At 38.6% G+C, this 27575-nt stretch overlaps 1 protein-coding gene across 23 annotated transcripts in view; it reads right to left on the bottom strand.

The window, feature by feature from the left end:
* The window catches only part of QKI (QKI, KH domain containing RNA binding), a 112667-nt gene that overhangs the window by 21441 nt on the left and 63651 nt on the right, over positions 1–27575 (bottom strand). For all 23 annotated transcript variants that reach the window (XR_014562543.1, XR_014562544.1, XR_014562545.1 and 20 more), the window contains exon 5: positions 1048–1135. Coding sequence is in view for 18 of the 23 variants with exons in the window: in XM_083732707.1 (XP_083588833.1) it covers positions 1048–1135 (88 nt within the window). In the remaining 5 variants the exon portion in view is untranslated. The remainder of the gene's footprint in view (positions 1–1047; positions 1136–27575) is intronic.

The following is a 27575-nucleotide window of genomic DNA, read 5'->3' as shown; positions in this document are numbered from 1 at the left end:
CACTGATCAAAGCATAAGAATAATTTTAGGTCCCCTTAACACACCAGAAATCCATTTTTCTCTGGACAAGCTCTGTGTTAAAGCTAACAGAATGAGCTAACTTAGTTGCATTATGTAAGTCTCTGTTGGGTTTGTTATGCGAGACTGTGGTTCATTAAATGAAAGAAGGCAGTGACAGGAAAAATTATTGCCCATATCAATTAGTGATTAGGCTGACTACTCTTACCCTCAAAGTGCAATGATTTGCCCGTTAATTATGTTTCAAACATGACTGAAATCTAACCCAATTAGTGCAAGACATTTAGTTTTAAGATAACCTTGAATATGCAGTTTCTGAAAACATGCTGAATGAAACTAAGAACCATTGCAAAAAATATATGACTGAACTCATAGCTGAAGAGTTGAAAAAAGGGAAAACATGCCAATAATTACACAGAAAACACTAACTATATATTAAATATCTTCAAAACATTTGTTTTATTTTTAAACTGGTCCTTCTTGGAACTAAGAGAGGGTAGCTTATTCAGTGCGTTTTTCCTACAGCACTGGCATATATACCCTTCCTTGCAGGTGCCAATTCTTTTGCCAGCAACCATACAATCAGCCTCTGCTCACATGGCTAGATCTAAGTTAACCCCAGTCATGCAGAAGCCCTTCTAAGAAAAGTGGGTCTTACACAGCTAGATCAATATTTAAAGATACTCTTAAGGAGAGTTAAGATGTGAAAGAAATGTGCCTAATCCCAATCCTCTCAGCAGCATGCTTTGCTCACTTTGTATGATGCCATGACATTATAAGTACAGCAGTGTCATATTACTACACAAACTGAGAGTGTGCACATTCTGGAAAAGCAAGATAGGGCATGTGAAGCACATTCATGAGATGTTTTCTGTGTAGGAGTCAAGATTATGGAAATGGCAAGATCTATAAGGGGTCAGTGGGCTACATATGTAACACAGGCAATATTTTGTCTTCTAATCTAGTGCGAACAAACACAACTTAAAAGCATCCTCCCATATAAAACCCCCACATTTCTGTTGTACTTACGTGATTTGATATTGGCGTCTCTGTAGGTGCCATTGAGAATTGCAAGTTCCATCAACTGCATCTTTTTAAGGCTATCTTCTCCTTCTGCCTGAACAAATAAAGTAGACTATTAGTAGAGTATTTTACAGTATCAATGCAAAAGCTTATCACATTTCAATATATGAAGTGGAAACATGTTTGCAAAATAGAGAAACTCCCTCAGATGCTACTCTACCTACATGAGGTCCCTATTTTTTCAGTCCTAAATCTAAAACACTACTCTCCTTGGACCTCCTCTTACATTCTAAGAACACTGGAAGGAAGCCAATATTCATAACTTCTAAACAGCACTGAGCTTTTTAGAAGGACAGCATAGCAGAATTGGAGGCTGCTCTCTTTTACACAACATTTTGGATACCATAGACTTTATCAAACAGAACTGCATGAAAGGCACACATGCAGAGCTATAGGCAGTCTGCAACGGAAAACCTTATTAACAGCTTTGCATGAAACATGGTTGTATAGTGGAAGCTGCACATGAGGCTATCTTGGGCTTCCATCAAGTCTTATAAAGTAAGTATCTCTTTAAATCCCAAAAGGAAAATAACAATTGGCAGTTGCAAGCAGTTACAGAGTTATTGATGGTAGATTGGAGAAACCATGTAGATATTGTTTCTGCCAGAGACATCTGCAGACAACATATTTCCAAAGTTACTATCCATGCACACAAATGCTGTTTTCCATCTGGATTCAAAGTCCATAGTTCAGTTGCTAAAACTTTAACAGACACAATTTCTACAATTACAGAAGTCTTGTGCTGACAGATCACAAAGCTACAAATAGCAAGGTGTTTAATTCTGTATTTGGATTAATTTTGCAGCTTTAATGGATAGTATGTATAAACTTATGAAAGATAATCTTATGTACTGGAAATGCAGCAAATACTGCAACACCCCCACCTTCCACTTCTATCTTGTCAGAAGGTGGGGTTGCCTATATCACCTGATAATTTTGCTTCTACCATGGCTGTGGATATTGTATCATTTTGAAATGATACTTACCCATATATTTGGTTTACAAAACTCTCTCTATAAACGTGGCTGCATGGCCCACAATGTAGTTTTTGTTTATTATGCCATCATTTAAAAGTAGCTGGTGTTTTTAATTAAATGTTTCATTAATGTTCAAGGACAATAATAATTGTTCCACAGTCTTTTCTTTCCAAATCCTGAAAATTGTATAATTCTTTTTTGTGATCCAGAAACACAAGTTAAAACAATTTATGGTGTAAAAGCACACCACAATTTTTTAATTGTTTTCTTTGGCCAATACCTCTCCTCTCAATTTACTAAAAAGCATGTTTCCCAATGTCAGAAATTTCAGTAAGCATTCTACTTCAAAGAGGGTGAAAATGAGGGTGCAAAAGGGAGATGAAGAATCTTCAACGGAAATCAGACTACATGTAAGTCTGTATTAATGAATAAAGTACCGGTAATTTATACTGCTAAGGTGCTGCTGTAAGTAGACTTCTGGAAAGTCTGACAAAGCATGGTTTTTATTAGTTTAATATAGTTGGCAAACCTTTTATTGTCTAAGTAGCTTTTCTTCTCTAACACACTAAACACTCACATAATTGAAAAGTTTAGTGTTCTTGTTAATAATTGGAGGGGCGGGCAAAGAAATTGTTGAATTCTAGTCTCTAGTAACATTGAAGACCATATTATATGCTGTTAAGATTTTGCACTGAATTTTCTGATACTTTTCACTATGCTATAAATGTTAGATAAAAGCTAGGTGTTACTGAAACTACAGTGAATCTTTTTACACACAGACACATGGATCTACTATTTTATATATATATATATATATATATATATATATATATATATATATGCAGGTTTTGGTGTCCTCGGGTGTCTTCCCGTGTAAAAGTTGGGGTGTCTAGGCGACGTTTCGACGAGGTCTCACTCGTCATCTTCAGGCTGGTGCTTTCGGCTTCTTGTTACTGGAACAGAGCGGGATCTCAATGTTTGAGTTCCTATAAATACTGTAGAGGGGGTGTGGTGTCTAGCCTCCAATGTTCTGGGCAGAGAGGAAGTTCCCAGGCTAGTGTGCCTTTTCTTCTTTTGTTCCTTAATTACTTGAGAGATACCTTGAGTGATTTCTTGAGTGATATCCTGAGTACCACTTAGGTGGGTCATTAGGTGTGGATTAGTTGCTAAAGTCTTTGTGTCTTGACCTCTTGAACTTTGTGAAGAGTTTTCCTGAGAAGATGGCTGTATTGCACTTAGTTGTGCTTTGGCTTGGCTTCGTGTATAGGGGCGAGCTGTGGTTTTGTGGCTTGTGTCAGCCAGATCTGTGTAGGGATTGCAGGGGGGTGCAGCATCCGGAGGTGCCACCATGGATTGGCTACTGGATGGTGTCAGTAATTCATCTGTGGAGAGGGTCTGGGTTTGGGTCTGGTGTGGTTGATTGGTGTTGGCGTTCTGTGTGCCTCTGGATCTGGTGTCAGTTTTTGTGGAGAGGGCTAATTTCCAGATGTCTGGCAAGCGGGATGTGTCGTCACGCTTGTTCATGTTGTGAGGGTGTTTCTCTATCTCGATGGCTTCCATGATTATTCTCTTGTGGTGATGTTCCGTGTTAAAGAGCAATTTGGAATCTGCAAAATTAATTTCGTGTCCTGTTTCTTTCATGTGTTGGAAAAGAGAGGAAGTTTTTTCTTCTTTTTTGACGGCATTCTTGTGTTCTGCGATACGTGCATTTATTCGTCTGTTTGTTTGTCCAATGTACGTGGCTGGGCAGACTTTGCAGGGTATTTCATAGATCCCTTGGTTTTCCAACTGGATTTTATCCTTGGGGTTTCTGAGGATATTGGCTATTTTTTGGTTGGTGCAAAAGGCTGTTTTGATATTGTGTTTATGGAGGATTTTGCTAATTTTATCTGTAGTGCCCTTGATATAAGGAAGGAGGGCCATGCCATTGTTTTCTTCTGTGTCTTGGTTTTTGGGGGGTGTTTCCTTTTGGATTAGCTTCGTAATCCTGTTTTGCTGGTATCCATTGGCAATTAACACATTTGAGAGATTCTGTAACTCAGTTGTCAAGTGGTCTTTGTCAGCCAGGCGTTTGGTTCTGGAGATGAGAGTCTTGGCTACGGAGTTTATTTGTGCAGGGTGGTGGTGTGATTGTGCATGTAAGTAGCGGTTGGTGTGTGTTTTTTTCCGGTAGATAGTGTGTCCTAGGGAGCCATCAGGTTTTTTGTAGATTAGGACGTCAAGGAAGGGAAGTTGGTTGTTGGCTTCTATTTCCATAGTGAATTGTATTTTGGGGTGTAAGTTGTTGAGATGTGTGAGGAAGCTATCCAGTTTTTCCTTCCCGTGTGGCCAAATTACAAAGGTGTCGTCAACATATCTGAGCCAAAGTTTGGGTTTGTGTTCTGACTTGTCTAAAGCATTGGTTTCAAAGTGTTCCATGTACAGGTTTGCGATGACCGGTGAGAGGGGTGATCCCATAGGTGCTCCTTCTATCTGTTTGTATCTTTGTCCATTGTGGATGAAGTACGTGTTGGTTAGGCAGTGGTTGGTCAGGTCCAAGATGTATTCGGGGGGATTGTATTTGTTTTGAATAGCTGTCAAGGCTTCATTAATGGGCACTTGTGTGAAGAGAGATACAACATCGAAGCTCACAAGTAGGTCATTAGGATGTAGGTTTTGCTTCTTTATTGTTTCTATGAACTGGAAGGAGTTTGGTACGTGTGAAGAGATGGATTCTGCATAGGGCTGAAGTTGCTTGGCGAGAAATTTAGCGAGATTTTGTAGAGGTGAGCCTATGGAGCTGACTATTGGTCTGAGTGGTGTTCCTTCTTTGTGTATCTTGGGGAGGCCGTAGAGTTTGGGGCATCTGGATGATTTTTCTCTGGGGATGATTCTTAGCTGGATTTCTTCACTGATAGGAGAGGCTTTTATTTTGGATTTGGTGGTTTTTTCCAGATAGGTGGTGGGATCTGTTTTTATAGGTTTGTAGGCAGGATCTTGGAGTAGCTTTGATAGTTTTGCTTGGTAGTCCGATGTGTTCATCACCACTGTGGCATTACCTTTGTCTGCTGGGAGAATGATTATGTTGTTGTCTTTCCTCAGGTTGGTGAGTGCTTTCTGTTCTTCTTTGTGTAAATTGCTTCTGGGTGGTTTGCTGGAGCAGAGGATGTTGGTGACTTCAAGTCTGATTTTATTGGCTTCATCTGGGTTGAATTTGGTTAGGCTAGCTTCGACTCCGCATATGATGTTTTCCGTTAGCAACTAATCCACACCTAATGACCCACCTAAGTGGTACTCAGGATATCACTCAAGAAATCACTCAAGGTATCTCTCAAGTAATTAAGGAACAAAAGAAGAAAAGGCACACTAGCCTGGGAACTTCCTCTCTGCCCAGAACATTGGAGGCTAGACACCACACCCCCTCTACAGTATTTATAGGAACTCAAACATTGAGATCCCGCTCTGTTCCAGTAACAAGAAGCCGAAAGCACCAGCCTGAAGATGACGAGTGAGACCTCGTCGAAACGTCGCCTAGACACCCCAACTTTTACACGGGAAGACACCCGAGGACACCAAAACCTGCATTCCTGTACCCGTGAAAATCTACGAAAGCATATATATATATATATATATATGCAGGTTTTGGTGTCCTCGGGTGTCTTCCCGTGTAAAAGTTGGGGTGTCTAGGCGACGTTTCGACGAGGTCTCACTCGTCATCTTCAGGCTGGTGCTTTCGGCTTCTTGTTACTGGAACAGAGCCAGTTCCAGTAACAAGAAGCCGAAAGCACCAGCCTGAAGATGACGAGTGAGACCTCGTCGAAACGTCGCCTAGACACCCCAACTTTTACACGGGAAGACACCCGAGGACACCAAAACCTGCATTCCTGTACCCGTGAAAATCTACGAAAGCATATATATATATATATATATATATATATATATATATATATATATATGAGATCTACTACATATTTATATATATTTCATACAGTAAAACCTAGTTGAAATCATTTTTGAACTTCACATGCAAGTATGGGAGAATTCCATGTAAGAGATTTTTTTCCACCAGACAACAAGAGCAAGAATCTTGAGCACATAAAAGTGATTAATCACAAGCTTATCACCCACAGTTGCCCAGCACAAATAACAACAATCAAACAGCTTCCATATAGCATTCATAGAATTGTAGAGTTGGAAAGGACCAAGAGGTCATCTAGTTCAACCACCTGCAATGCAAGAATCTTTTTTGCCTGAAGTAGGGCTCAAACCCACAAACCCGCTCTACTGAATGTGCTATCTCTAAAGCGACTTTTCCACATATGTACTGGAGCTTCAAGAGTACACTGTCATTCCCTCTGTCTACAATGCCCAGACTATGAGTGCTGTTGTTTATGTAGCCAAAAAGGCACCACTCGTGTGCCAGAGGGAGGTACCAACCAAGCTTTGGTGGACACTAACCATCTGCAGAAATACAAAAAATAGTTAGGAAAGCGGGGTGATTCCAAAAACAGCCCACGAGCTCTAGGGCTGGGCGATACCTGGTTTCAACAATGCACTATTATCACCAGCTAAATATCACAATATACTGATATATCACAATGTCTGAATTTAGGATGGAGCTTTGTTGAGCCACTGATTGTCTTTGAGGTTTTTCCCACATTGTGATTTTTGCATAGCATGCACACACCATGAATTGCGATATATTGCCAGGTCAAAAATCATGAAATGTGTATCATGATATAGACTCAAAAGTGAATTTGGGCAATATATCACCCAGTTCTAAAGAGGTCATAGTGTTCTCAGTTGTCACAGTATGCTGACTGCTGGAGTGGCTAGAAGTCGAAACAGCAGCACTCCACACTACAACATTTTGTTGCGAATCCAGTATTATGTTCTAACTTTGAGACAAAAATGTTACACATCATTAAGATCAAAATACAGTGGTACCTCCAGTTGCAGACGGGATCCGTTCCACAGCTCTGGATGGATCCCGAGGTTTTTGCAACTGGAGGTGCCTGTTCTGTGCATGCACGCAGAGAGCGCTTCTGAGCATGCGAAGAAACCCAAAAATATACTTCAGGTTTTGCCACGTGCGTATCCCGAAGGATACGTAACCAGAGGTGTGTGTAAGTAGAGGTACCACTGTACTGGCATTTAACTTGCAAGGACCCACAAAAACACTGTGAGAAAACCGTGAAAATGGAACATTGGTATAAGACAGAAAATTATCATGTGGTTTTATAGTTACCAGTACTCTTAACTCAAAACAGGCTGTGACAAAGGAAGGATGCTTGGGAGAGGCTTTCCCCACTCGTTTCCTTGCCCAATTGCAACACAACAGTTCTGCAGTGCTGCCAATGGGTCTTACTCTCTGGTAGTTCCTGCCACCCACTCCTACTTACTGTTGAGATTCCTGCATTGCAAGAGGTTGGACTAGAGTATGATTCTATGATTCTTGCAGCCCAGATGGGATATACCAAAGCAACTTTGGGAAACAACTGACTGGTACCATTAAAGATGGGAAAGATTCATTCAAGAAATGAATTTATGAAGAAAGTTCTGAAAGAAATGTAGCCATTTTAGGAAACAACAGGATTTACTGAAATAAACCCCAATAAGAAAAAGAAATTGTGATAGGGAATGAGCATGGATTATGTTCAACTAAGTGCACTTGCAGAAGAATAGTAGATAGGGAGGTACCTTTTACTGAGTCAGACCACTGTTCTATATAGCTCTGTATTGTCTACACTGAGTGGCAGGGCCTGTCTAGGGTTTCAAGCATTGCCAGGGGTTGAACCTGTGACCTTCCAATGCAATGCAATAAGCTCTACCACTGAGCTGTGACCCTTCCCGAAAGTAAACAAAAATTACTACTAGCAGCTAAGAATGGATACCAAATGAAAACAAGACATACTATTTCTGACTTAAACATTTGTGGACACTCAAACTGTCAACGCCGTTGTACTTTTCTGATACAACTTGGTAACTAAAAAAAATAATCAAAGTCAGATTTGGATCCCTGCAAACACCTCAGCAGGATATGCAGCACCAAACTAATGATATGGCATACTTTCTTTGGAATAAATCTATGATGCACATTACAGTGCTTAGGCCAAGCAACAGTAAACTGACATCATTATTTTTTAGCCAGCGCTACTGCCTTATCTTTTTCAAAGTAAGCTATCAGTTCAAATGATATGCAAAGACTATTTCACTGACAAATTTAATCGTCACAATGTTAAAGACACACCAAGGGTGGGGGGAGCTAGCATTATCTCCTTGCATTTCTCTTCACTTGGACATTTTCTATTTAATGAAGAAGAAGAAGAAGAGTTTGGATTTGATATCCCGCCTTTCACTCCCTTTAAGGAGTCTCAAAGCGGCTAACATTCTCCTTTCCCTTCCTCCCCCACAACAAACACTCTGTGAGGTGAGTGGGGCTGAGAGACTTCAAGGAAGTGTGACTGGCCCAAGGTCACCCAGCAGCTGCATGTGGAGGAGCGGAGACGCGAACCCGGTTACCCAGGATTACGAGACTACTGCTCTTAACCACTACACCACACTGGCTCTCAACTTGCAACTCATACTTGCTCTAATTGCAACTTTTCCCATGATTCCTTTTTTTAGTTATTTAACATGCAACAAGATAAAGTGCCAGGAGTGAATACATTTGTATATGTCCAGGTTCAGAGTCACTACCATGGAACTTATATAATTCTAAATATTGACTTAGTTTTTGGTAACACTGCTCTACATAAGAGGGGCTAAAAACCATATTCTTTGGGCATGAACACGAGTTAATGTGAGCTGTTTATACAAAAAAATGTATAAACATTTAAGCTCACCACACTATTTGCACAGCAACTGAATACCAAGCCCAGCCATGGGAACCCTGGTGATGGAAGCTGAGATACCCATGAAAGGAAGTTACCAAGTTGACCCTACTCAGATCCAAGTACTTAGACAGTTTGCAGTTCTTTGACAGAAAGGCAAGTAGTAAATTGGAGGTATGGTGTTTTGTTTGAGGTGCCATCTTTCCTTTAAAAGTTTGCCTCTGGCAGGCAAGGATACAGGTGTGTCTTATCTGCTTGCTTGTTTTTGTTTTTTAAGAAAAAGGGTGCCCATATTTGGAATTTCTAAGGTACAAAATTTAGAGATTGCTTATTTGGATGTGTGGTCCTACAAATAAATGCTTCTCTTGCAGAACACACCTATGTAATCTAATACAGTTCACTAATTAATCTACGGAATTGGATTCCACAAGAATCAGTGATAACCTCCAACTTAAGACAGCTTTAAAAGGAGAATGGGGCCAACTCATGGGAAATAAGGCTATTAACTTCACCTGGTGCAGAATTCAGTGGCCAGGTTGTTCATCAGAGCAAGACATTTTGAGCCTATTACACTGATGCTGGCCCAAACTGCACTGGCTGTCAATTGGTTTCCTGGACCAATTCAAGGGCTGGTTTTGACCTAGTAAAGGTAAAGGGACCCCTGACTATTAGGTCCAGTCATGACCGACTCTGGGGTTGCAGCGCTCATCTCGCTTTATTGGCTGAGGGAGCTGGCGTACAGCTTCCAGGTCATGTGTCCAGCATGACTAAGCCGCTTCTGGTGAACCAGAGCAGCGCACGGAAACGTCGTTTACCTTCCCGCCGGAGCGGTACCTATTTATCTACTTACACTGGCATGCTTTTGAACTCCTAGGTTGGCAGGAGCAGGGACCGAACAACGGAAGCTCACCCCATCGCGGGGATTCGAACCACCGACCATCTGATCAGCAAGTCCTAGGCTCTGTGGTTTAACCCACAGCGTCACCCGCATCCCTAGGTGTTTTGACCTATAAAGCCTTAAATGGCTCAGGACTGCAATGCCTCAAGGAATTTTTATTACGTATTTTGTGTTTTTCATATTGTATTTTGATGTTGTGAACCATCCTAAGATCTACTGATGATGGGTGATATAATAACGATGACAACAACAACTAGTAGTGGCAGTGGCAGTGGTGGTGATGGCTACATACTACCTCCAGGATCAGAGACAGCACTACTCTGAACAGGGGAAAGGTCTATTGTCCTCATTTCCTGTTTGTGGAATTTTTCACTAGCATCTAGTAAAAGGATAGGCTTTAATCTGATTCAGCAGGGCTCTTCTTATGCCATTATTACTCAAACGTATGCATCCTCTAAACCGCCAGAGATAATACATATTACAGACCAGTGTGCACCCCGTGCAGAAAGAACTTTTGTTATAAAAAGGTACATGCACAACAGATAAAGTTACTCAGCTCAACAAGACACATTATAAACCCAAGTCAAGTTATTTTCCACTAGTGTTTTGTTGTTACCAGCATATAAATTCCAGAATGATGATAATGCTATTTCTGTTGGGTGGCTACAGCTCATCTTACTTCTGGCTAAGACTTGCATTCAGCCAGTTAAAAATACAGAGTACTAAAGAAAGAATTGCATGTCCTCTCTTTAGAGGACAAATGTGTCAGTCACATGACCTTACATTTGAAAGACTTGACTGCTCGACTGGCAGAGTATGCTGCCAGAGATTTTTAAATTATCTAGCTTTGCATTTACATTTTTGTTTCTGAAAGTAGAAATATTCAGGTAATTTACAGGGACTTTGATAACTTCTTGAAAAAACCTACATGCCATATTTTTAGTCATATTGTTAGTGAGGCTACCACCTTCTACTTGGCATGCCCATAACCATATTTTTTAAATCACTGCCTCAATCTTATCTTCAACATAAAAAATAAAAAATTCACATCACTACCTTGAAGGCTTGTGTTCAGAGTATTCAAGTATGTGAGAAATGTCTCCCAAGTAAGCTACCATACACAACCATGCAAAGTTGATCACATGGAAATTTTAAATCTGTCAAAAAAAGTTTTGCTTCATCATGTAACTTAAAGAATTGATTCAATATTCCCCCCCCCCCCTTTACAGCCAACACACTTCTGTATGTAAAAGTAACTGCATATGTTGGCTTTCCATTTCTTCACACAATTTTGAGAAGATCCTAGAAGTCAAAGCTCAAGATTTGATAAAATTAATAATCTGGACAACTTTATGAAGCACCTAAACTCAATCATCAGAGGGTGAGCTGTTGTGCTAATTATAATGGAAATTTTGCTTAGCGATTTCTTTGCACTTTCTCCCCACCCCCTCCAATTTCAAGAGCCCCAAGAAACTGTTTTTTGCCCAATCCCAGCTCACTTGCTATCCAGCAACTCTTTCACAAGTTTTTCCCCTGCCAGCAAACAAGTGCTAGTTGGGAGCAGAGGCTGGATGGTCCATGTAAGGCTTTCACTGTGCAATTAACAAGGTAAGTGAGTCCCTGGCAGGGGAAGGTTCGTTCCGCAGACCCCCAGGGATGCCCTGACCCGCAATGGGAATCACTGTACTAAGAGGTCAAAAACAGGGAGTAGTATAGGGAAAACAATGCTGATTTAACACAATGTAAGCTTTGATAAAATGGCTGAAGCTCAGTGGTCAAGTATATGATTTGCATACAAAAGGCCTCAGAGGTTCAATCCCTAGCATCTCTAGGTAGGCTGGGAAAGCATCATGGGATAGGCAGTTTTATTTTTCCATCCCTTTCATAATGATTTCTAAAATGGAATTAGCTTTTCTTCACAGCTGCTACACACTAGGTTGCCAACACAAATTCAAAAGCTACTAGTGTATGTGTGTATGCTGTGGAGTTTATATCCACAGACATCGGTGTCCCATTAATTCACTTATTTTCACCATGTTTCTGCTATGAGCACAATACCTATGTATGCTTTTCTTTAAAACCAAGCACCCCAGCCCACCCATTTTGATCTGGATACCTCTAGCATTAGCAATTAAACATTGGTATACAGTGTACCTCTGCAAATGTCTTTGGCACATATGTTTTAATCTAAAGCAACCTGGATTCACTGAATGGCTATTATGCCCACCTGCACTTGCATTGTCTAGTTCTGCCCTCTTCCATTTGAACATTCAATCGTTTTCACCCTCAACCCTTCAGAATGATATATCTTGAACATTCACCAGCCTTCTCCCAGTTATCAATTTAAAAGCTGCTCTTCCACCTTTTTGTTTTTAAACAGCAACATTTTTGTTCCACTCTGGTTTAAGTAGAGCCCTCCCAGTTCTATGGGGCTGGTTTATACCCTTATGCGCCACCCAACAGTACCAAACAAATCCACCCCCCCCATACAAACATCATTGTCTATTTCGCTTGTTGAAGTCCCCCCTGAGCTGTGCCTGTCCAGGTGGCCCTATGAATGGTATAGGTAGCTTTTCAGATAAAGCTACTTTGAAGATTCTAGCTTTCAACCTCCTAACTAGCAACCTAAGTTTTGCATCAATGGGGCCTGCAAGGCACCCTTTCCGTTGAAAACTCTTAGGCAGGGTAGGCAATCTAAGGTCCATGGGCCACAAGTGGCCCACAGGGGTCATTTAACTGGCCCACGAGCCGTCCCCGAACCGAGCCGTCCACTTGGGGAGTCTCCGCGCACTGTGCTAAACTGGTGCAGCGTGGTGCCTTGCTTCCGGGGTGCCGAAAATCAAGTTTGCGCAAAGCCGGAAATCATGGGTGCATGTGCTCACACACAGGCACAGTCCAACCCACAGAGGAATCTACACTGGAGTGAACCGGCCCAGGTGAGGTAACCCCTGCCGATCCCTGCTCTTAGGTGTATGTAAGTGTAAAATAAACCATTTATATTTAAACTCTACAGTCTATGATGTGCCTGAATTTACAACGGAAACATGACCCTGGAACCCCCTGGAATCTTGCCATCACTCAGCAGAGACTGGGGTGATGTGCAACCGTTGTAACATAACTTTTACTTTGTTGCTTGGCATTTCTTAGGTGAGGAGAGTAGTGTGCCCTGGGCTCCTTGTCCTGCTGCTGAGCTTGTACATCTGCCAGACTAGCGTGCTACAATAATGCTTTATCACTAGGGCTGAAATGCTTTGTCAGTGGGTGTGTCTAATCCTGCTCACAGGGCAGTCTCCATCACTAGATTGCCCTAAATATATAGCTTTGGCTACTTTCCCTCACCTCTTCCTGCAACCAAGCAGATCAAGAGGTCATTGTTTGAAGAATATAAGGATGTGTGCCTCAAATTGCTGGGCTGCACCAAATTCCAGGGAACAGAAATTTGAAATATGGAGTGTAGGTCCATTTAGCCCTCTAGGGATGTGATTTTTTTTTTTTGATTTTTTTTTTTTTAGGCTAGGAGGCAATGGATGGAATTAAGATAAGGGTGTGCCCTTGAAGCCCTTCAGAAAATGTAAGACTCAAACTCCTTGTATAAGTTTTAAAACTGAAGGTGTGGCTGGTTTTGAAATTCAACCAAATACTGAGCTTAACATTCACTGAGTCTCTAACACTTGAAATTTATATGAAGCACACCTTAAATAAAGTCTATACCGAGCATGAACTTATGTTTAAAGTGTAAGTTACCCTCAAGTTTTCACTTGCTTTCATTTTCAAAACCGAGTGAGTTTTTAGCTAGTTTTAACTTGAACTGAAAGCTGAAACTTGAATCTCAAACTTTGTTTTAGGTTTTAAAGGGCAACATATACTTGACATATACTGGGCTTGATCTGAAAGCTAAGCTTGCACTTTTATTCTAAGCTGACTTTTTCCTAAGTGCCATAGGCATACCTGGGACTAACACCCATGGAGCAAGAATCTTTAATCAGTTGACAGTCCTTAAACTTATCACACAACACAGGAATAGGAAGCTACCTTATCTGAGTCAGATGCATTGGTCCACCTACAATAATCAGCAGTTTCAGAAAGAGAATCTCTTCCAGCCCTCCCTGGAGATGCAGGGGGGAAAACATAGGACCTTTTGCATAAAGGCAGATGCTCTGCCACTGAGCTACAACCCTTCCAACACTATCAAAAAATGATGATGATTATGATAGTTATTTATTACTTGTACCTTACCCATCTGACTGGGTTGCCCCAGCCATTCTGGGCTGCTTCCAACAGAATATTAAAAAAAGACAATGAAACGTCAGATAATTTCCATCAGATAACAAAACTTCCCAATACGGGATTGCCTTCAGATGTCTGAGGAAAACTGTATAATTGTTTTATCTCTTTAGCATCTGATAGGAGGGCATTCCACAGGGTGGGCGCTCTCTGCCTGGTTCCTTGTAACTTCACTTCTCACAATGAAGGAACTGCCAGAAGAGAACCTTGGAGCCTGACATCACAAATATAAGCTGAGGGCCAAATATCTTTTATTTGCACAACACAGGTTTTGGGGATCAAAATCAGCACATGAATGAGGACAGCTGAATCCTCCCCAAATACTTGCCAATCCCAGGCACTTTTCTCCTAGTCTAGTTGATATTGTGTCAGCCAAGTTGGGACAAATGTACCTCAAGAGAGACAGCACAGCCAGCTTATGTGAGGTACAGTTCTGCCCCTTTCACACACCTTCCTAAAATAGTTCTCTCTCTCTCTCTCTCTCTCTCTCTCTCTCTCTCTCTCTCTCCTCCTAAAATAGTTCTCCCTCTCTCTTACTCTTACACACTTACACACTTACACACACACACTTACACACTTACACACACACACACACACACACACACACACACACACACACGGTATAGATAGGAGTGATAGCTCTGTCACATCCAATTTGGTATCAACAAAAATAAAAGACAAAGGCTTCAATTAAAACCATGCTCTTAAAGCCCAGAACAGAACACACATTACTGTTACATCTACAGCTGACTCATCAAGAACAAATGAAGGTTAAACAAGCATGAGCAATGTTCATTACTTAAGTTATTTACAGAAAGAGAATCTACCTGCTCACATTTAAACAGTGTCAAAGTTGACTAGCAAAGTCAATAGGTCAAAGCCCAACTTCTTTAGTGAGAATGAGCATGGTCTCTGCAAATGTTTACAAGTGACCCAAAAGAACCAGATCAAAGTGCCCAGACATCTTATTTGCTTTCAAATGAAGTCTTCAGTGTCCCTTTATCCCCTCCATAGTCAGATTTGACAAGTATTGTAATAAATATTACATGCAGGGAGGAAAGTTAAAATCAAGTTAATGTTTACTGAAACAAAATAAAGAACCATTTTTAATAGTATTACTTGAAAAGAGATCTAATCCAGCAAGGGAAATTCAATTTACATCTACAGCAATCAGATTTTGTTTTTTACTCTAGGGATTTGTTACAAACTGTCTCTCTTGAAATGTGCTTACTGTACAGTATTTAGCAGAAACAGTTTAGCTTTAATAAGCTGATAGTCTGCACGGGAGCATGGATCAACTCGTTCTCATTAAGCATAAGCAGTTTCTAACAGCCTTCATGTTGCTGCTCAGCCTATGCCAGAGAAAGCAGAGATTGCTGCTGCTCTAAAAACCATAATTTATGAGTTTATTCAAACCCTTCAAATTGCTCTAAGTAAACGCCTCTTACGTTTGAAAATTCCCATGGCAACTTAGTTTGGCAGGCAAAGGGACCCAAATTCAATCCTTTTATCCTCCAGCTAAACCATTACAATGGTAATTTTGCTCTGACACTCTGAAGAGACAGCTAATTACTGTACTTCAGCCCTGAGACAGATTTTCTATTCAGATTAAAATGGCCCTGCATGGTTGGAAAGAGTAGCAACACCTTTCTGCACATTGGGGTGGGGGTGGGGAGATGCACTCTCACAGCATAGCTTCCTACTAGAAAGGTTATATTATTACTAAGTCAAGATATATCTTCAACTAAAAGATTAAAACCATGTTTTCTAAATAGAATACTACGAGTACAATGTGCTTTGGACCAGTCTAGTTGGAAAGATCAGCCTTTCCCATATATGCCCAACTGGAAGTTTTACAATGTCATGTAATGTTCATTTTCCACTTGCAAGGAATCAACCTACTGTCTGGAACTTCCTAACTGCTATTAATAGGCAGATCCCTTCACCATATGTAGCAAGGTCTTTGTTTACACTAGCCTACAAATATTTTAGTAACTGCTGCTTTTACTTATATTGTGATAAAATGTAGCTTAAAGTCAAATGTTAAAAACAAGTTACTTGTATCTCTAAATGAGCATTTTATATTCTATGCACATCTTAGATATTAAGGATGATTAAGTGGTCTATACATTCTGTTGAATAAATAAATAAGTTCAGCAATCAAGAATTGAGTTGTGTCACCAGACAATAAAAGTAGATCAGCAGCAGAAAAGATTATGGATTCATAAGAGAAAGTCACATTTGTCATCACTATCGTTATAATGTTAAGTTTTATTAATATTTGAAAACTGAATAAGGGATCAGCAGTGAAAATTACAACAGTTAATAAAACCTGTCTTAAGAGGACATTGTCTAATTCTACTTACAGAAGAAAATAGCTCATATTTTGGTGGAGAGAGAAATTGTAGAATGTAGAATGCTGGCCAATATTTGCAACTCTTCTAAAATAATTTAATCATTTGCTGAATTAGGTATTTTATAATCTGTATCTGTAACAGATTATATGTTTACTTGAAGAGGCTTTATTTGTTTTATTGAAATCAATAAAAATATTTTTAAAACACAAAATTCTATATCAATTATCATTTGAAAAAGAAAACAAAAATGTGGAGGCTGGAAATGCAATCTATAGTAATAGCAGAAAAAAATAGATCCACATATAAACAATGAGTATCCTTCTAATTTTAGTAGAGTGATTAGGAATAGGCATTTTATTCTTGAAAGTAAAGTTTGTCACATTCAAATCAATTAAGAAATTTGCAAGCATTCTTTTCATCGATTAAAGGTTTATGTGTACAATTTGTTGTTTTATAATTATATAAAGCTAATTATTTCATTCTGAAATTTCTCTTCAAGAAGGCAACCGAAGTTCAGAAGCCACTGAGGTTCAAACTGTGTATAAGGGAGGTGGGTGAATCATCTCCAAAGCAGCGGGGGAGGAAAAGATCCAGGTACAATTGCTGGCACCCATACTTTTACTACTATGGCAAATAGCCACTGCAGAAGAAAGGGGAGGGGACTTCCACCTTTAGTCCCAAACTGGATGCTACTTTCCAAAAAATCAGTGGCAAAGATGCATTCATATACTATCATCATGCCTGGCTTGGCACAGAAGGAAAAGTACATTTGAATTTCAAGTTCAAGTAGGCACAGCGATTTATATGGATGAGCATTTTCATTAATTTATGGGACATCTGGCCAGGCAGTATTTTCCAAGCATTAATCCACACACTGGGTGGTAACCAACTAAGTTTTACTCAGAGTAGAGCCATTAAAATGAATAGACCTAACTTAACAATGTTCATTAACTTTAATGGGTCTACTTTGAGGAAACTTGGTTGAATACCACACATAATTCCTCCACCCCATATTGCAACAACACATTTGCAATTGACTAAACTACCCATGCTACTCTGACTATACTTTTCAAAACTCTTATATTTAAAATATTTAAGATAGTACAAATAAAAAGTCTCCCAAGCAGACTGTCAGCCATAAGTTAATTATTCAGGTTCTCAGTTTAGGCTTTATGACAGGATTCTACCACCAACACCCCAGCACAAATTTATTGTCATAGCAGGTCAATGCTTATGCAGTGAAACATTTGAAATATTTCCATGCATGTTTGAAATATTTCCATGACTTCTTGTTATATGCCAACAGAGTTCTCTAATAGATTTAAACATACACCAAAGTTTATTGAGGAGCTCAGCAGAACTTGATGTTTCTTGCTTTACTATGTCATACTGCAAAAATATAAACACAGCACACCTAGCATCATTTGATTAACTACAGCTTATTGCTAACTGCATCAATTAAGAGTTATCACATACATACCCCATATTAAAAACTGCTTTTTCAAGTCTGTTACCCCAAATGCTTGCACTAGAAAATCTTACTGGTAGACTCTGAATTTCAGAATCAAAATATGAAAGGTAAATTTTAGGTTATGCTGTCATGCAGTTTAGAACATTAGTTACAAAGCAACATTGTGATCTTCTTTAACAGAAATGCCTCAGAGGACATGAATGAAAAATTGAAGTATTTAGTCAAGTCAAGCATGTATCACTCTAAGTCAGACATGAGTACTGGGACAGGAGGTGTAACACTACAAGTGGCAGGGGCAGCAGGGAGTTGCAGTATTCCTGGACATGAGCAGAACAGGATGAAAACTTGGTCATAATTCTACAGCTCGTTTTAACAAAGGCAATACCCAAGCCAACACTTTAAAAGGATATGCTACACATGTACTGGACAATAGCTCTATTATATTACACTTAAATCTTGCTGACATGTGGCACATGTGCTCAACTACCATTACTTTAGAGAAAATAATAATTGAAGAAACAGATTTTAAAAGATGTAAATAAGCTAGCAAACAAACATTTCCTTGTTTTCACAACACCTAAGGAGTTATTCAGGATAACTGTACAGTACATTGTAAGAAGGGGATCAGGGACAAAGAACACTTCAATCTGTTTTAAATTAGTTTTGTCTTAATCTTCAATTATGGTTGCTATAAGAGATACATAGAATAGAAAAACAAGCAATGTAAAAAACACGATAGTTAATTTAATTATGAAAAGATCTTGGTGTATTTTCCATTTAAGTTTTTTTAAAACAGGCCTCTTCTATACATCATTTTATGGATCAAAGGAATTTATGGTATCTACAACAGATTATGGGATACTAAAGTTAGGGTAAGCTTTCGAATTAGGATTAAAGACGCATGCCTCAGTTTTAAGATGATTAAACTAGGCTGGTAGCAAATTAAGTTCTACAAATGGTTAGGGATAAGATTATGATGATCGTCCCCAGTCTTCTATACATCCGCTTTTGCTATGATTAAGATTGGTAATCTTATCTTATTGCTGTTTGGGGAAGAAAAGATTTGGTAGCTTATATATACATCATGACAATTCTATGCTTTAAAGGTATTAACCCTCGGACATAAATTTGAATGCTGAACTCCGATGTGATTTCTGTCGAACGTTGCAGAGCTGCCCACTCGATCTGTGGAACTGCTATTTCTCTAAGGGCCACATAATATTCATTCTGCACATGCAAGGAATCAATCTTTCAGTGTGGCAGCACCTGTATTCCCCGCCTAATCATATTACGTAGGGACATCTATTATATTGTTTTTGGCACCTGATAAAAAAATTGTTTACCCAGATGTGTGAATCTAACTTGCCTTTCAACATCTAATTTTATGAGTATTTGTAAGTTAATCCGCTTAGAGGCTTTGATGATTAAGTGCTATACAAATCCTGCTAAATAAAATAAATAAATCTTAGCCCTCCCATCCCTCATTTTACTAGGTTTATTCTCTGAGTAAACCTGAATGCTTTCACACACTTTTGTGCCTTCTACCTATCTGATATATTCAATGAGCTCAATTCTCCAAGAAGTACTGATGTCTAGATATCAAACATAGATCTTTACTGTACATCGCATGTACGCACACTTATCTGCCTGCTTATTTCTGAAAAAAATCAAAGCAATTAACTGAGTATTCAAAGAACATGCAACTATATATCTTTAGGCAAAATATTTCTTCTATAACCAGGCCTTTGAACTATCTGTGGCCTTTTAGAAGTGGGTGGAGTGTTTTTCATGTATTTCTCCCCCCTAATTTTAATGTATATTTGGGCATGGGGTATTTGGCTTTTGGTTTAAATCACTTTGGGTTGCCATGGGCAAGATAAAGCAACTAACAAATTTAATAATAATAATAATAATAATAATAATAATAATAATAATAGTAATAATTTTGCATATTCAACAAGGACTGGATTTCTCAAACAGCCATTCCTGCAGTGTTCTCAAAACCATTTTTGAAAAAAGCCAGTTGTGATTCAACAACAGATCCCAGTGTTCCAAGAAAAAAAAGTCCAGAACACTCTCAAATCACTGTCATGTGTGAACCAAATGGTAAGCAGAAAGATTTAGAACAGACAAGTCGTAAGAAGGCAAAACATTAAGCATTTCTTTCCTCTCATTCTAACCTCCAAACGACCCCTACCTTAAGCAGCTTTTCCTAGAAGGGGCAGAGTATCAGGATTCAGTTTGGTATATTTTCATGCCACATGTAATTAGGTCCCGTAAGAGCTGCTTCACCCAACACAGGACTGCTTTATTATTTGAACAGGTCGCTACATCAAATTACACTTTACTTTTGAAATGCTGCCTACCTCCCACATATGAAGCATACAACTGCAGGTGTCAGTACTCTGTCCCATCGGACTGTGGAAAGATTTTCATCCATGGTATGTGGACTAAAAGCCCCTTGGCCTTCTTCTTACTCCAGACTAGCGAGTTCAGATCCCTTTACAGTGGTACCTCTGGTTACGTACCCTGGAGGTCCCTTCTTAACCTGCAACTGTTCTTAACCTGAAGCACCACTTTAGCTAATGAGGCCTCCCACTGCTGCTGCTGCTGCTGCTGCTGCTGCACCGCTGCCGTACAATTTCTGTTCTCATCCTGAAGCAAAGTTCTTAACCCGAAGTAATATTTCTGGGTTAGCGGAGTCTGTAACCTGAAGCGTATGTAACCCAAGGTACCACTGTATCCACATTTCCCCAAGCTCACAGGACTCAGTGTTTCGATAAGGAAAACTCATCTTTGAATAATAGTTACCCATGACTATGAAAGTCTGGAATGCCTATTAGATGTTCTCTAGTTTAGCTTATTCAAAATTTTGCTTATATTTTGCAATATTGTTCTTTCCTGATTCTAAATGAAGTTTCTTAATTTAACCGAGTGATGTTGACTGAGTAATTTGACAATCTAACCCAGCCCCCACAATGCATGCTTAGATAAAGGGTGGGTGTGGAGAAGATGGGCTTAGTATGTATTTTGGAGGTAACGGAATATCAGCCGAGTGCTCCTTCCCCCGATTGTAACTTAAGATTCCCAATAACACCTCCTGCATACAAGTCTATAACGAAATTTAGGAGGTGGAAGCTAGCATTGACAGATTGATCTATACACCAGTGGTCATCCGGATCTGTAGCAAATTGTCACAATCTCCATTAAATGGATAAATCTGTAAGTTATTTTCCACTGCCCTTTGCTTCAACTAGTACTTTTTACCATCCTTCATCCATTGCTCTATGTTTTAATAAGCAAATATCTGCCACAAATATAGCTGAAGCTCAAAAGATTTTACATAATACTCCAGAGTACAGTTCATTGGTTAAAATAACCCAATGCTGTGCAGTCAGTGCCAACAGATTGCTGCCACCCACTTATTGCAGAAGTGGTTTCCTAAAATCTATTTTGGGAGCAAACCCTCAATAATGTTCTATGCTGCAATGGTATTACCCTACAGTTTAGCCCAGAGCTAACTAATTTTTGTTCATTTCCACATCAGCCATTGGTGTGGTTTGTTAGCCATCCCATTCTCTTTTTAAATCTTAAAATTTGTTGGTACAAACTATGTGTCTGACATGACAACATTCTATTCCAAACTGCATACTTTATAATAGTCCTAAAGTGCATGGATTTAAAAAATAGAAGTATGATTAATGTACTTCTCATTGTGAAAGAGGGCCTTATCCTAGAGAAAAGAGTCCTTACTATTTATATCAGTAAATGCCTGAACATGAAATGGCACGCAAATGTTCAGCACAACAGACAGATCAATCAAGCCAGACAGCCTGGCATTGTTTGAAGATGACATTGTCATAATTAGAACCTTTTAAATTCACAAATATATTCCATTTAGGATTCCATCTACTAGTCCTTGGCATTTTTAAATTTTATTAACTTAACCACTATTATCTTCAAATATTAGCTTCTCCCATTTACAATGTAAGTGCTCAGAATAAATCCACAAAAATATCATTTTTTTACCATTTTAGTGGAATATATAGTATCATAAGTCAGTTTTACCAAGTTGCAACTGCACAAGTTAAGATGACTTGGAAAATAAAGCAACTACAACTGTACACAGCCAACCCTTTATAAAATCATGAAGAGGCAGAATGACCACTAAATTTCTCTCTATAAATCAGAAAAATCACAACCCAACTTACTTTTTCTGGGAGGGGCTTATCAACCTTTGGAAGACCTGGAACATGACACAAAAACTGGAGTTAGAAAGGGGAAGTCCCTTACCTGTTAGGAGAATTCTTCCTAAGTGACCCTGTCTAGCCAAGTAATAGGTGGGAGCACTGGAACCTTTTAACTACCAATGCACAGGAAGTATACCATCCAACACATGGAGATAAAGTCTTTAAAGCAGAGCTACTGCTCAGTCCCTCTGCTTCTCTATCTTTTAGTAAATAAAAAAATATTTCCCAAAAGAGGGAAGTGGTAGGGATACCTGACTAGACAATGGCACTTGGGAAGAACTCCGTTTACAGGGAAGCAACCTCCATTTCTCATTCAGATGGCATAGGGTCCGGATCACAGGCAAAAGAAAGATGAAAACAGTATGACCAGGTGTGTCAACCAAATCACTACTAGTAGATAGGCAAGTCTTTTAGATTGTGCACTTTGAAAGACGGAGGCCTACAGGTTTGCAATGGCTTTAGAGAACAGTGTTATCAAGAACTCAGGAGAAAATATGTCTCCCTGCATATGCTACTCAGGATACAAGTTATGACCCCTGTATAATTATCATAGGAAGCTAGTTATTCTGTGGCTTTATTTTAATAAACAACAATTTTGCAAGGTAATTTGATGATCAGGACTAACTAATGAGCTACACAGGTAAGCAAATATCAAACCTGAGTTTGATATAGATATCCAAAGCTTTGGTCATTATGCCATTATTTAGTTCTATGGAAGGAGGTAAAATGCCAGAACAACTGGACACAGAATACTTTGTGGTAGTGTCTGCAAAAGTCCTGAGTTATGGTAGCTTCATCATCACTGAAAACAGAAGGCATGTGAAACAGATGCACAAAACTCCTACGTTTTATGATTTACATTTGCAATATGATCCTACACTAGCTCCAAGTTCTTTATGCCACCTCTGCTCAAGTGCAGCAACATCAGAAAACAGATGAGCAGCATCATTTAAAATGCAAACACCACTGCTGACTTTAAGACTGCATGGAATCAGAGCTGGATCAAAAATTCACTATTACAAATGAATATGTTCTTAACATAGTTCAGAAAGTTGCTGTAACAGATTTATGACTTTGTAATTTGCAATTCGGTTCGGTCACTACTAGAGATGTCCTGTTAAAATAAGACCACTGTACTAGTAAAGCTTATTTTCAGCCTCATTCAGTAATCTGGTCAAAATGTCTAGCAGATTACAAAAGTAAATTTAGTTCAAAAAGAAGAAAGAAAATCAGAGAAGCTTTTTACTTCTGCTTTAAATTAACATATTAGAACTGTCACAGAACACACTGGCGTGAAAGAGAACTACGGCTTGCTTGTTATATGAAGGAACCATGTTCTTATGCTCCTTAAATATTAAAGCAGTTTCCTTTAATTCTACCACTTCTTACAGATACTCAGCCTGGTTGGCACAACACTATTTTATTGCAGGCCCTCACTACTCACATAGTTCAAGTGAACTTCTGCAAATTAAGCTGATGCAACTTACAGAGCATGTTGCCAGGTTCTGTGAATCTCATTTGACCAGAAGCCAAATAAGAGATTTTAGAACCACCTGATAGTAAAAAAAAAATCCTAAATGTAGGATGGATCTATTATAACAGCCAATTCAATTATTAAAAGGAATGCAGAAGTAAAACATAATTTACAGTTCTCCAATCTCTGTTCCCATCATTAACTGAGAAGCAAGTTCTTTGATTTCACCTGCATTTATGAGCCACAACTACATCTGACATTATACTATAAAGTTTTGACTGCCTGAACTGGCAAAAGTAAAACCAAGCAGAGCAGCCAAGTACTACATTGAAAAAAAACAGCAAAATAGTGGCATCAAATCAGGTCTGAGGTCTTGTGGTGGCTGAGAGATGTATCAACTAGAGGCCAGTAATAAGGGGCCTAACAAACCAGCACTCTGATTGTAATGCATACTTCAGTCCAAGTACAATAGTCCAAGGTTAAAAAAATATTTATGCTGAACAAAACCTGCTTCTGCTATAGGCAGAAATGCGAGTACATTCCTGACAGAAGAAATGGCCTTATCTCCATCTTTTAGAATGCATTTGGGAACTCTGATTCGCTGGCATTGACACTTAACTTTAAGAGAAGCAATCAGGATCTTCTAAATCTAAATTCAACGTGTTAAGTATCCCTAGACCCCTACCATTTTATGAGCTAAAGATTTAAATATTCTCCTTGCAACAGTGGATATTTCAACTATTCCCTAGGGTTACTGGACTGAATTATTGTTAATTAAACTCAACTGCTGGTGGATACAGATTTAGCTATGTTATAGTAACCAAAACTATGGCTAGAGCCATAGTTCTCTTTATTCAAACCATGCCACTTTAAATTATTTTCTGTTCTGAAACAACTCTTAGAAGTGTGGTGGGATTAACAGCACATTACCTACACCTAAACCATTTGTGAGGCATTCATCACCTAAGCGGAACCCATGGTATTCCAGGTGAACCCATTCCTGGGGCCCCATCTACCACAAAAAGGATAGAATAAAATTTGACAATATAATCACAGGATGTCATGAGATCTTCCTTAGGAAAAAATGTAAAGCCTACAAAATTAACAAATTGCTGTCCATGTAAAAACTGTCCAGGAAACCAGATGTTTGATCTGCCTAAACTGCATTAACTATTGTGAATAGTTTATTATTCCTCTAATAGTAAACTACACGACTGGAGACAAAGCAAAGCTGTTGAGAAATAAGAAGGAAGTATCAGCATATTTGAGCAAAACCTAAGGTATGCAAAAAAAAAAACAACCACACGACAACGTTAAAAACCCAAGAGGGAGTAACCCTTCCACCAGCAGTCCAGCTAGAACTGATGATGCTCAGTGACCTCCAAAAGCCATGCAATGTTGTGTGTCTATTCTATTCATTAATGATCTAGAGTCAGCAGTGAGGTGGTTATGTTTGCTGATTACACTAAATTGTTTAAGGTGGTTAAAACAAAAAGAGACTGCAATAAGCGTCAAAATTATTTCTGCAAGGTAGCTGAATGGGCAGATGCTACGTGTGCACTGATGCAGGTTAAGGCAAAACCCAATTAAATCCTCATTTCACATATACACAAATGAGGTGTGAATTGTGAACAACCAAAAAATCAATCATGGTGGATAGCTTAATAAAAGTGTTCACCCAGTGTGCAACAGTTGTGAAAATTGCAAACTCTAGGAAAGGGGTGGGAAATAAAACTGTCATTAACATAATGCTTTTATATAAATCTAAGGTGGAACCACATGTGGAATATGCTGTGTGGCTCTGGTTGCCTCACCTGAAAAAAACATTATTGTAGACCTGGAAAAGGTTCAGAAAGGGCAAAGTTCAGAAATGGGCTAGATAAATTGCCCTATAAGTAATATTTGCGGGGTTTATAGTTCAGAAAAGCAGTAAGGGGGAGAACATTGAAAAGGAAGATAAAATATTGGTGTGAAGATGGTATTAAATCTCAGGACAATGAAGCTTAACACTGGAAAATTCAGAACAGACAAAAAGAAGTCTTCACACAACACATAGTAGCACTATGGAGTTTTCCCCTTCACAAGATACAGTGATAGCCAACAACTTGAAACCTTTAAAAGAGAATTGCATGGACAAAATGATATCAATGGCTACTAGTCTTGTTGACTGTATTCATGCCTCTGAGCATATGACTTATGATTTGTGAGTCTCTGAAACCATTTGCAAATGCAGTTTCAGACCTTGGTTAAACTAGAACCCCGGTTAACCTTAATCATCTTTAGTATCAGTGCTGTAAAGACTTGAGGGAAGAGGGATTAAGGAGGAAGAACAAGCAACTATTTCTGAGGTTGACTCCATACTTCTAAAGTAAGTGGCAGTTAACATAGAACCAATGTAAATTTACAATGAAACAGAGAACCACTCTTAGCATAAAAAGCATAGGGAGGTTTAGTGGCAGTCTCACAAAACAAACCACTTCCATTACGTTAACATCACATTTGGGAAGTCAATCTAGCAATTTATAAAGAGGAATAATCAAGACCAGTATTTATGCACATTGTCCCTTCACACTTATGACATTATTAATAACAAATATGGTCCTCTCCATGTTCCATATATACAGCAATAGTCATTAACATTTAGTTACAAGGTACTCAAACCACCTCTCCCTTTTCATGACTGTACGAATATTCATTCATAACCTCCTAAAGAATATAACTTGCAAAGAAAATCCAATACTGAAATGGAGACAGAGAAAAACCAGCATGTGCTAAAACAATGAACAGTGTAAAAAAGAATGATTCAAATTATCAAGCAGAACTAAGCAATGATTTACACACACAAAAACTTGATTTGTAGTGAAATTAGGAGCTGACTATCTGCAACTTGCATGCATCATAAATATTCTCTCCTTTATGCACACCATATTCTTTATATCCTGATTTGAACCTATCATTATCTCTGGAGGAGCACATTCATAATTTGAGTAACTTTTCAAAATAAATTTAACATAGCTGACTCCTAAATGAAAGCTGTACCAGTTAAAATTGCTACAATCTTAAAGTCATACACTTCCAAATGAATCAAGATCTGTTCAACTATTTGACTATGCATGCAACACTGAAACACATACACTTCATTGTCTGACATCAACTGGTTAAGCTTTAAAGGGTTTTAATCAGCAGATTAGCTAATCATCATTTTGAGGAAAATCAAAAATATATTTTATTGTTCATTAAATTATACATTCTTATGCTTCATGTGCTGTAAAAAGGGCATCTAAGTTGATTTTGTAATACGCAAAAGGTTTTTTAATTTAATCAATTTAATCAGTTCAAAGGAAGATAGCTTCAAGTACAGTACAGTGCAATCAGTTGACAGTCCTAGTATATGTATACATGTTTAATATTAAGGTATCAGTTTCAAATGAAGTTCTATGAAACTATCAACCAGCTACTAAATTGTAGTTGTAAATGATGAAGAAAGCAGTATATGCTCCTTTCTCTCCAATTAAGGTCTAACTAAAAAGAACTTCAGTGAAATTTCCTAATGTCTCAATCATTTGTTAAAAATATGAAAAATGTACTCTGAACCATTCTGTCTAGTATAGTAATACCTTAAATTATACTGACCAAACATGTTTTTCTGTGGTACTAATGTATAATTTGTACTTGATACTACTTCTTTCCTCTATATGACAAATACTTCAGCTTCATTTTAATAATAATAATAATAATAATAATAATAATAATAATAATAATAATTTTATTTATATCCCGCCCTCCCCAGCCGAAGCCGGGCTCAGGGCAGCTAACAACAATAAAATTTAATTTAAAAATCCTATAATTGAAAATTGTACTGCATTGTGCTTATCTTCCTTGTAAAAATCTCTCAAATTTCACATAACCTGATAATGTTATATATGCACCTACACATACACGCATCAAATG

This window comes from Podarcis gaigeae, assembly GCF_964106915.1.
Source record: "Podarcis gaigeae genome assembly, chromosome: 3".
Classification (NCBI taxonomy): domain Eukaryota; kingdom Metazoa; phylum Chordata; class Lepidosauria; order Squamata; family Lacertidae; genus Podarcis; species Podarcis gaigeae.
The sequence above is the reverse complement of the archived record's forward strand: the minus strand, read 5'-3'. Positions and strand labels throughout refer to the sequence as shown.